This window comes from Platichthys flesus, chromosome 1 (assembly GCF_949316205.1).
Source record: "Platichthys flesus chromosome 1, fPlaFle2.1, whole genome shotgun sequence".
In the NCBI taxonomy this organism is placed as follows: Eukaryota; Metazoa; Chordata; class Actinopteri; order Pleuronectiformes; family Pleuronectidae; genus Platichthys; species Platichthys flesus.
The window spans coordinates 27,985,885-27,997,463 of NC_084945.1; the positions used below are offsets into that span (position 1 = coordinate 27,985,885).

Consider the following 11,579-nt stretch of genomic DNA (forward strand, 5'->3'; position numbering starts at 1 on the left):
TTCACCCCACCTTTTGTGTTTTATTGGGGTCACAAAGAGTTGAAGAAGAAATAGGTGGATAGTTGTTAGTATAAAGGACAACTGAACTTCATGTATCAAAAATAAGGACAAACAGCTTGAAAGAGCACTCTTTACTTTTGGGGAAGTGCTACCATAAACCTATCAGCACCTACTTTTTTGCTCAGAAGCCACGTTTTCACCTGGTCTCGGTGCAGTTGCTTAGGTCCACACCAGTTTTAAAATGGCAACGCTCACGTCGATACAAATGAGCAAAACCAATGTACCATGCTTTGTTTGAACATGTATATGACAAGTTAGTTTTGCTGGGGGCTGTCTGTCCTCTATTAGTTTCACTCAATGTTTCATGCAGTTCAGATAATCTATGGTAGGTTTTGTGCAACTGAACAAATAAAGAATTACATTGTCAGGACTGTGATGTTCAAAATCTGTCAGGAAAAACGATTCCTCCATAATTTTTTTTAAGCCTCCTCCTTATTTCCTGCCCTGGTGGAATTGTTTGCCTCAACTAACTGCACAGTCTGCTTGTTGACTTAAATGTGGGTAAAGTAAATGCTCTGCTCTGCCTGTCTATATCTGGAGTGTAGACAGTGTGCTTACCTGGTACTCAGTCATGTTGTAGACACATACTCCTTTAGGAACTGTAGAGACAAGTCAGTATTAGATAAGTAAAGCAGATATGTGGAAAATGGAATGTACTTTGGCAGCATTTAAAATCGTATCATTTTCCTATCACACACACACACAAAGGCACACACACACTCAAGACTTGAGACTTGACATAAAAAATGATTGCTTAGATGAGTATATGATATTGCATAAATATTTATCATTGAAATAAAGTGTTACATGTTATATTTCCTTTATAGTGGACTATAGCTCTTCAATATTCTCAAGCATGAGAATCCTCATAAGCAAAAGCTTGATAAGAAATATGAACATCTTCCCATATTTAAACTGTCTTTTTTGTTTTTTTGCCGCTGGTAAATATAATATATTATAATGCAATGCCAGATACATGCTTCAGCTGCTATGGCATTCTGTTCAAACAAAGGTCTTATGAGCTCACAGTATGTTTCTTTATTTCTGCATGACATATCATTCACTAGCATAAGGTGATGTTAAAATAGAGTCACATACCACACTTGTAGGATTCGCAGCAGTCACCCTGGGTGACTTCGCGTTTGAAGCCCAGCAAGCATTGCTTGGGAGCAGGACACAGGCTCTTATCACATTCTGTTACATACAAAAGCATGTTAACGTTGAGATTTGAACCATAACAGCAGTTATTCAATTTTAGGTGACACAGATCCCCACATTCACACACGTCTGATTTCACTGGAGCAGGTAATGCCTTGCTCATGGGCTATTCAGTGATGTTAATGAGAGAGGGGCTCTCAATATTTAAGCCTTTACGTCATTGCTGACATTTTAAAGCACACTGTTTCAAATGTCTGAGTCATGTTTTTGAAAACCGTTGCTTTCTAGCATTGCCCTACTGAGCTTTGAAACGTGAACATGACGTTTGCTTGAATTTCTGTTAAAAAACTGTGTTAAGGCTATGAACTAAGTGTTAGAATCACATCTAGCTCTGTGACACCTACCACATGTCTGATTGTAGCAGCAGCCCTCGGTCTTGTTGACTAGCTTGTAAGGTGCAGTGCAGTCGGGGGTGGAAACTGATGTGCAATTAACAGGCTCACAAATGATGCTCATGGAATCCTTGTTGCACATACAGTTTTTGCAGTTGGCCGTCCATGTGTCACCAGGCTGAGAGAGAGAGAGAGAGAGAGAGAGAGAGAGAGAGAGAGAGAGAGAGAGAGAGAGAGAGAGAGAGAGAGAGAGAGAGAGAGAGAGAGAGAGAGAGAGAGAGAGAGAGAGAGAGAGAGAGAGAGAGAGAGAGAGAGAGAGAGAGAGAGAGAGAGAGAGAGAGAGAGAGAGAGAGAGAGAGAGAGAGAGAGAGAGAGAGAGATAGTTAACTCTCAAAGTTCATGTTTTGCTAAAGCAAATATATGTCTGTTTTAGGCAGAGTTCTCACCTGTTTCGGATTTCCATCAGGTCCAACACAATCTGAAATTCAAATGTTGTGAATTTTTTATTAAACAGCTAATGATTTTGTGAAAAGTTCTTTACTCTGTCAGCGTTCTCCTCTTACCGCAGTAGGCAACACATTTGCCATAGACTGTGTTGAATAAGGTGGTGCCATCAGTACAGAAACAACCCTCCTGAGAGCTGTTGTTGGATGTGTTCTTACCAGCGTCAAACTTCTTATTGTATCTGATGTCAGAAATGGAAATACCAGTTATTACAGTGTTGCGAAATGTTTCAAAGGTTGACACACAACAATGCTCTGGGAGTGGAAGGTTTCCATCAGTGAAGGGTTTCATTTCCATTACATTTCTCTTATATATCAGAAACTAGTTGATCACAAAAGTCAATAGACTTTCAGGCAAATGAATCGGGTGAGCGGTGTGTAAATGTTAACAGACATAAAAATAAAAACACCATGGCTTTGATGTACAGTAATTTTTACCTTTCATTACATGTTTGCTCCACTTTGGGGCCACAAGCTCTGTACACTTGGTTGCCTTGACACTTGTGCTCTGAAAGATGAGAACATGCTCACATACCCATTTTTAAAGAACTTCACACTGCAGCTGTGACACTCTTCACTGATGATTGTTTATCTCACCACACTGCCCGTTGGTGGCATTCCTCCAGTTGATACAGACTCCTGCATTAGAGCACTCTGCGGCATAGGCCTCCAGGCTGGTGCAGGTGTTATTTCCATTGATACAAATGTCAGAAGTACAGGTTTTCAAGTATGATCCTGGCGGTATGACTGAGTGGCATGGTTCAAATACACTAAAGGGGACATACAAGACAGGATTGTGTTACAGGAGAGCTTTATCAGACGATTTAGCCTTGCAACATGTGCAGAATAACATCAACTATAAGATGTAATGCTAAGAACCTGCTAGAAACACAGATTATTATAAAATTTCTTAGTTTGTTACAGTTTTCTGATTCAGTTTCTTTGGTGTGAGTCATATCAGATTTTGTAGCGTTTTGAATTGAACTGAATAACAATGTATAATAGTTACTTTTCTGGTAACACAGTTTAAATAAAATGCATCAAAGTCTCCATCAGATTTGTAACTGAAAACCCTCGGGCCAAGTCAGATGCACACATTTTAGTATGGCTTCCTACACCTCCTTAACACTGCCGCAAGTGTATCAGTACTCTATTGATGTTGTTGTACCCACTCCATCTTTATGAAGTCTCACTATCTCACAACCAACTCAATGATTGAAGATGCTGTGGTCTCAGTAGTTTTTTTTAACTGTACTCTTACACTTAGTCTTGATTGGAAATCATGTCTTTTAATTGCAGTGATCACAAATACATTCACTGATTACAGTGTTGTCTATCTTGATTTTGTTCATACATACGCTCATATACCCTTCACTTTGTCCCCTTACCTCGATTTTAGGAGATCACAGATGGCAGTATTGCAAGGAGGCTGTGTTGTTGTCTGTGGTACTCTTGTTGAGGTCACAGGGGGTTCAATAGTAGTAAGGGGGTTACATGGTTTTTTTGGGTCAAGCCACTGGCCTGCAGAGTCAGAGCAGCTTTCCACCTGACCGTTGGGAGAACGGCAGTCGTTGTTCGGGGAGTTGTCACAGGTCCCTGCAAGAAGAGAGCGAGCAGGATGAATTCCCACCATTAGCAACAAGTAGTTGCACCAACATAAAGAGTTTTTCTCCATCATTATGTTTCCAGTACTCTATTTGACATAGTACTATCAAAATGATCATAAAAATGTTGTATCAATTTACTTTGCTTCGATATTTTGACACCTCAACTAATACAGTTCAGTGTTGTTGAAGATCTTATAAACAGCCAGCTCAGGTTTCTAAGTATTATCCTCATACAGTGTAATATCACTTCTCACAGGCTTTGATATTCTCATGTACTGTATCTCCATGAGTGTCGTCATCATGACTGCCTCTCATAATGCTCATAGACAACTATACCTTCAATGCTTGTTTAGAACTCTTCAAATCACATTTTAAGTATATTTAGTAGTGTTACTTGTTGTCATATCTTAGATGCAGTCTTGCAGTGACCGTGCGGCGTCAGTTGGGACAACAGAGCATCTCTCTCAGGTGCACTCTGGTTTCAAGTGACATCAAAAGTTATTTTACCCCATGATTTCTAATACACAACGCCACTGAACATGTTAGGTTGAGGATCAGGGGTCATGTGTGGTTGTAACTCACCACACTGTCCCTCAGTGTTGCCCTCAAAGAGCGAAAAGGCAAGGTCAATGGTGATTGAGGAGCCCCTGTAGACCACTTCTGTGCTGATCCCTGGTATCTCCAGTGTGATCGCAATATCTGTGCTGGTGATGAGCAGGTCAGAGTTTTGGTAGGCGGGATAGATTCGTTCATCATTCAAATACACCTGTGGGACAAAGAGACAAAACACGACTTTGAACCAAGCACAGCATTATTTCTTATTTTAACTCCCACACCACTGAGAGATTGATAACCAGAACAGTCTCAGCTCTGAAAATAATTGATAAGGTTATATACTGGCACTAAAATAACAAGTTGAATTGTTGCTTACTGCATTAACTGTAGATTCTGAAGTCTTTATTTGCGTGAAGACGACCTTGTTGGATTGGTACATAACAGTGAGATCCTGTGGGCAGAATGTATCCTCTGAAGGCTCACAGACATGGTTGTTCACTGTTATGGTCAGATTATTTGTATTGACCATCTCTTTGACCAGGTAGTAAGTGCAGTTCTTGTTGAAATCGTAGTTTTTTCCATCAAATGTCTTGTAGTGGGTTCCACTCCAGACACTGCACACACCTGAAGGGGGAAGAGCCATGTATAGAAGTTATATGTAAGAACAGTAACAGGCAGAAAAAAATATCATCTCCACCGAGAGTGCTGTGTTTATTAGGAGATTGTCTACTACAGAATCACTCATGTTTAGTTGCAACTACCTGATTTAATTTCTTTCAATTTTTGTCATTTAATTTCTACTTGAATAAATCTTCTTGTAATTAACAGCAATTTGGCTTGAGAAGGGTTTTCAGGTACTTCTCTGTGATACAAACAAATTATGGATGAAGAGAAGTTGAACTTGGCCATCAATCAATTCATGTATAAGTAATTAGATGTTATTAAATAGACTATTATAGAACTTCATGAATATTTGAGGGCTTGCCTTGAGGGCTGAATGGGACTGTGTGAAGTTAATTTGGTCATCAGGTCCGTGTGCATTGATTGTACTATAGTACTATTTGTGCATTCGCTTGAAAAGTACACAGGAAAAGTCCCCACATGGGTTCACTCAGACCCAATTAACCAACTATTTAGATCACATTACAGTGGACAAAATTGTGTTTTTAAAACAGAAATTGCAATAGGTTACACAGCATTGAGGCAAACTGTAAAACATAAGAACATTTTGATTTGTGGATGGAGAGGAAATGTAATGTAATAGTTAAAAGAGACAACCTGTATTGAAAGGCTACGTTTTCAACTTACATTCACATTCGTAGTGGAAGCAGCAACCATCTTTGTTGTCCATTTTAACAGGTTTGCGTCCATTAGCACAGATGGGTTCTTGTACAGTGGAACAGGGAGTAGAATTCGTTTTCACTACACCATTAATGCATTCAGCTGTGGTGCAGTTGCCAGCATCCCAGGTTTCTCCATTCTAGAAGGAGATTAAGAAGCAGTAATCAAACACTCTAGTTCTGTGATCTCTAAATACATCATACATTATAGGCAGAGTTGGGAAGCAACAAAGTACAAATACTTAATTACATTATGAGTAGAACTTGTTACGTTATCTCCCTTTATCTTAACGCAAATATTTTGTTTTTGTACTCACTTTCAAACATTTTCAAAACAGGCTTGCTACTTTTATTTTAGAGGACGATTGTGTAAGATTTAGCTGACAGTTTATATTTGCAGAAATTGAATATAAAATAATCACAGTGATGTTTCCACAATGTCTTTCATGTAAATTGTACAAATTGTTGTTTACTTTAATCTAGAATGTGCCCTTTATATTTAAAAACATTATATTTACATCAGGAGCAGGTCCTCTCTATGGAGGGTGCCATTTTTTTACAGTAGTCAAAACTGGACAAACTCAACACCTTTTGTGTTTTATGACAACTGAAGGCTACCACAGGTTATCTTTCAAGTTTGGAAGGGGAGGGTGAGGTGAGGGGTATTCAGCTGCAGCATGCAATTTAACCACTAGATGTTACTAAATTCCACACACTGAACCTTTAATGCATTTGAGGGGAATTATCAGTTATTTTAGTATTTTGCGTCATCAAGGGCCACCCTTCCAACGTCAATACGATTTAAAAGTACAATAACATAACATAATAATATGTAGTGACGTCAAAAACTTTTATCGTAGAGCTATCTCCTTGCAGACGATATCAATGTTTCCTTTTTTTCCTGAGGACATTTTTGCCCCCTCAGAGAAGCTGCAGAGTGAAAGTTCTTCACTTTCATGCTACTGTGTTGAGTAAAATCATTCCATGTCAAGTGCTGCTCAGTGACGTCTAAAATGGTAAAAGCAACTGCAGACCTAATCTCAGAGTCTGAGATTATAGTCTCTGTTGGATTTGTTTCCTCTAATATTGACAGAAACGTTGCACATTTCACACAGTTTGAATGCATTAGCTCTGAAGGATAGATATTTTTATTTTACTATATTATGTGAATGTTGCTGTCACTAGGAACATCCCGCTGAACCCCATTCAAAAACTTGCAGTTCCACAAAAAATGAATTGCATGCTCGATGTAGAAAAATGGCAATTCTTTTAATAATCGTACTGAAGACGCAAAATTACTTTTGACTGACAAAGCTCTGAGTTAAGTAAAGCCCTAATTATTTGATCTAAACGTTTTCATGGATCTGTGTGAACTGTTTTCAATGTGTTGGTTTGCATTGAGGTTGCAGGTGCATATAAGCACAGAGGTTTCTTTGGTTTAACAGACATTCAGCATTCCCTCACCCTCTACCACACCTCTCCTCCCCTTGGCCACTTGGTGATCACCAAGATATGAAAAATGGCCCATTGAGGAAACAAGCTCAGGTTGCACCAGGACAAATGGCCGTTTATTTTGCTGCATTTAGCTCACTGCGCCAAAATCAAATGGAGCCTGCAGATCCTAATTTTGATAGAAAAGTCCTCACTTGTGTGTTCTGCCCATAATCAGCAACTGGTAAAATGTCATTATACAATGATGAACAAAATGCAGATTTTATAAATATCACACCTTTCTTTTTGGATACACATCAGTGCAGTCCAAAGTTGTTGTAGATGGGGTTGTTGATTGAGCAGTAGTAGTTGAAGTTGAAAGTGGGGCCGTTGTAGGGGTGCTCAACCCGGGAGTTGTGGTTGGTAGTGTGGTTGTGGCACACGGCATGGAACGTACCTCAGTTTTACAAGATGCATTACAAAATGCATAAAAACACCACCCACTGCCATCAGTGACATTATACAGCTGTTCCCCTATAAAAAAAAGTGCAGATAAACATTTAGTGAACAAAATTAAAGGAATACTATGTCATTAACAAATCCATTTATAAAGAGAGTGTAATTTTTTACTTCATGATGTAATGTAGTACTAACTAAGTCTAATACTCATTGGCTACTTCAGAGTAAATCAGGAATGATCTACTAGGATTCTCAAACACGTATAAATTCATAATGAACTAATAATTTATTAATACAGTATCTATCTGTGAAATGACTCATCATCATGTATTGATCATCATGTATCAGAGGTTTAAAAATCGTGATCATTTAGGGAACATTTTCTTCATTTGTTCAGTCCACTGTATCAACAAGAACCTTTCCAATACTCCCATTACTGCTCTCATGAGTGTGGATTAGTGATTTTAGCCATTTTAACAAATTGCATGGTTAGCAAAGCAATCACAACAACCTTCTTGATCAAATAAAAAAAATGTTATTTTCATTTTAATCCATATCATGGATATTGTATTATATAGGGAGATGAGGGGACTGATGTCTTTCAGTTAACTGTATACATTTTACTTACATTTGCCAAAATGTTTTTGTATAGTTATTCTACACATTCTATGGATTATAACTGCATAATTTATATTAATTGTACTGCTGCCAAATGTTATTTCTAATTGGCCAATAACATGAATAAACAGGTGTTCTGATGTTCTTAATAAAGAGCTCAAGGTGTATTGATTGGTTTTAATTAAATTCAAGGTCCAGTGACAAAACATGGCTTTAGCCATTTAGTAGCCAAAGAGCTGGATCCTTTGGCAAGTTCACTCAATCAGTATGTGTAATCAATTTTAAATTTGCTATTTTGTTGTACTAAAGACACTGCCTTGCGAGATTGTTACTTTTTCATATCTATGAAATATGAGATTCAGTGCTCCTTCCCATCCCATTCTTTACAATGTTAAACTGAACACACAAGAGTATTCTGTAATTTTGCAGATGGTCTGTATGCTTGAATCTACTGCCTCTAACTTTTAAGCATAGATATTTATGAACAAATATTGTATCTAGTGACTCATTAAAAAATAATGTCTTAGTAAGTGCCCTCTTAGTTCATTATCTATTACATTTTCCTCCTTGATGAGTAATTATTGATTGTTTCATTGTGATCGCAGTCTTTCTTTAATAAACACTCACTTTGTGGAGTACTGCATTGTAAAGTTTGATCACATTGTAAAGTTTGATCACCTTAAGTTCTTTTGAGTGTGATCATTTAGTGCAGATGTGTGTTGACAATGTCTCCTGTAGGCTATGTTGCTTTTACTGAAATTAATCACAAGCAAAGGTGCCCTTTGTGGAAACTAAATCTTTTGATGAAAATAGAATTAGTATGAAATGCAAATTAAACCTGAATGTTTAATTGATAAGAGTAGAGCTATGGATAATATGAACAAATTGTAAATGTTCTTTAAAATAAAAGCTTAATCATTTTGAGTTGAAAACTTTTCCTAACCCAGCATTTTTGGAGGACTAAATCAAAAAAACATTCAAACTGTTTCTGTTCAAAACTGTAAAAATTAACGTAGACTAAATGTAAGACCATAAAATGTCGAAGTATTGTGAAAAATAGTAGGATGGAGACTACATGTGGAATTCATTAAAGAGAAACCAAATGCAAAAAGGACCATTGTATCCTGCTATATTGCATTTGAACCAAATAAAAAACATGTATGAAACTTAACAAGGAGATTCACCTACCAGGATTTAGTGAAGTTCCATTGACAATGCAGACACATGCTGTTGTAGTTGTGGTGAAGGGAGAAGTAGTGATAACAACTGTAGTTGTTGGTCGGGCAGTGGTTGGAACAGTTGTGTAGACAGTTGTGCTGGGTGGAAGTGTCTGTGTTATTGGGCTAATCGAGGTTGTACCGGTGCCTGTTGTTTCTGTAGTGCCAGGTGAAGCGGTAGTGTTGACAACAACAGGTTTTGTAATTACTGTTGTCGTTTCTGTCGGTAAAGTGATCACTTCATGAGTGGTGGATGTAGGTGCTTCTGTTGTCTCAGCTGTAACCGTTGTTCTACTTGAAGCAGTTGTTTCTGCAGCTGTTGTTGTAGTTCCTTCCGTTGTTGTTGGAGCTGCTGTAGTGGTACTGGTACTAACAGTTGGTTTTGATGTTACGACTGTTGTTTCTGGGCTTGTTGGTTTTGATGTTACAACTGTTGTTTCTGGGCTTGTTGTGTTGACAACAGGCACTGTGGTTGTAGTCTCAACAATACTTGTGGTAGAAAGTGTTGTTGGACCGGTGGTGGATTTAGGGGTTTTGGTCGTCTCAGCTGTTACTGTTGTTCCACTTGAAGCAGTTGTTTCTGCAGCTGTGGTTGTAGTTCCTTCCGTTGTTGTTGAGGCTGCTGTAGTGGTAGTGGTACTTACAGTTGGTTTTGATGTTACAACTGTTGTTTCTGTGCTTGTTGGTTTTGATGTTACAACTGTTGTTTCTGGGCTTGTTGTTTTGACAACAGGCACTGTGGTTGAAGTCTCAACAATACTTGTGGTAGAAAGTGTCGTTGGACCGGTGGTGGATTTAGGGGTTTTGGTCGTCTCAGCTGTTACTGTTGTTCCACTTGAAGTAGTTGTTTCTGCAGCTGTGGTTGTAGTTCCTTCTGTTGTTGTTGGAGATGCTGTAGTGGTAGTGGTACTAACAGTTGGTTTTGATGTTACGACTGTTGTTTCTGGGCTTGTTGGTTTTGATGTTACAACTGTTGTTTCTGGGCTTGTTGTTTTGACAACAGGCACTGTGGTTGAAGTCTCAACAATACTTGTGGTAGAAAGTGTCGTTGGACCAGTGGTTGATTTAGGGGTTTTGGTCGTCTCAGCTGTAACTGTTGTTCCACTTGAAGCAGTTGTTTCTGCAGCTGTGGTTGTAGTTCCTTTCGTTGTTGTTGGAGTTGCTGTAGTGGTAGTGGTACTTACAGTTGGTTTTGATGTTACGATTGTTGTTTCCGGGCTGGTTGGTTTTGATGTTACAACTGTTGTTTCTGGGCTTGTTGTTTCTACAACAGGCACTGTGGTTGTAGTCTCAACAATACTTGTGGTAGAAAGCGTTGTTGGACCGGTGGTGGATTTAGGAGTTTTGGACGTCTCAGCTGTTACTGTTGTTCCACTTGAAGCAGTTGTTTCTGCAGCTGTTGTTGTAGTTCCTTCCGTTGTTGTTGGAGATGCTGTAGTGGTAGTGGTACTAACAGTTGGTTTTGATGTTACGACTGTTGTTTCTGGGCTGGTTGGTTTTAATGTTACAACTGTTGTTCCTGGGCTTGTGGTTTTGACAACAGGCACTGTGGTTGTAGTCTCAACAATACTTGTGGTAGAAAGCGTTGTTGGACCGGTGGTGGATTTAGGAGTTTTGGACGTCTCAGCTGTTACTGTTGTTCCACTTGAAGCAGTTGTTTCTGCAGCTGTGGTTGTAGTTCCTTTCGTTGTTGTTGGAGCTGCTGTAGTGGTAGTGGTACTTACAGTTGGTTTTGATGTTACGACTGTTGTTTCTGGGCTTGTTGGTTTTGATGTTACAACTGTTGTTCCTGGGCTTGTGGTTTTGACAACAGGCACTGTGGTTGTAGTCTCAACAATACTTGTGGTAGAAAGCGTTGTTGGACCTGTGGTTGATTTAGGGGTTTTGGTCGTCTCAGCTGTTACTGTTGTACCACTTGAAGCAGTTGTTTCTGCAGCTGTGGTTGTAGTTCCTTCTGTTGTTGTTGGAGCTGCTGTAGTGGTAGTGGTACTTACAGTTGGTTTTGATGTTACAACTGTTGTTTCTGGGCTTGTTGGTTTTGATGTTACAACTGTTGTTTCTGGGCTGGTTGTTTTGAAAACAGGCACTGTGGTTGAAGTCTCAACAATACTTGTGGTAGAAAGTGTCGTTGGACCAGTGGTTGATTTGGGGGTTTTGGTCGTCTCAGCTGTTACTGTTGTTCCACTTGAAGCAGTTGTTTCTGCAGCTGTGGTTGTAGTTCCTTCCGTTGTTGTTGAGG

The 11,579-nt window shown here is 39.0% G+C and overlaps 1 protein-coding gene across 1 annotated transcript in view; it reads right to left on the reverse strand.

Annotated features, from left to right (window-relative positions):
- The window catches only part of LOC133957956 (mucin-2-like), a 46,158-nt gene that overhangs the window by 2,967 nt on the left and 31,612 nt on the right, over nt 1-11,579 (reverse strand). The window contains exons 36-50 of the mRNA XM_062393009.1: nt 10,844-11,274; nt 10,101-10,537; nt 9,312-9,980; nt 7,345-7,580; nt 5,584-5,755; nt 4,652-4,899; nt 4,303-4,486; nt 3,502-3,709; nt 2,711-2,883; nt 2,552-2,621; nt 2,174-2,295; nt 2,057-2,088; nt 1,623-1,788; nt 1,159-1,254; nt 619-659 (exon numbers count right to left, since the gene is read on the reverse strand). Of these exons, the coding sequence (XP_062248993.1) occupies nt 619-659; nt 1,159-1,254; nt 1,623-1,788; nt 2,057-2,088; nt 2,174-2,295; nt 2,552-2,621; nt 2,711-2,883; nt 3,502-3,709; nt 4,303-4,486; nt 4,652-4,899; nt 5,584-5,755; nt 7,345-7,580; nt 9,312-9,980; nt 10,101-10,537; nt 10,844-11,274 (3,285 nt within the window). The remainder of the gene's footprint in view (nt 1-618; nt 660-1,158; nt 1,255-1,622; nt 1,789-2,056; nt 2,089-2,173; nt 2,296-2,551; nt 2,622-2,710; nt 2,884-3,501; nt 3,710-4,302; nt 4,487-4,651; nt 4,900-5,583; nt 5,756-7,344; nt 7,581-9,311; nt 9,981-10,100; nt 10,538-10,843; nt 11,275-11,579) is intronic.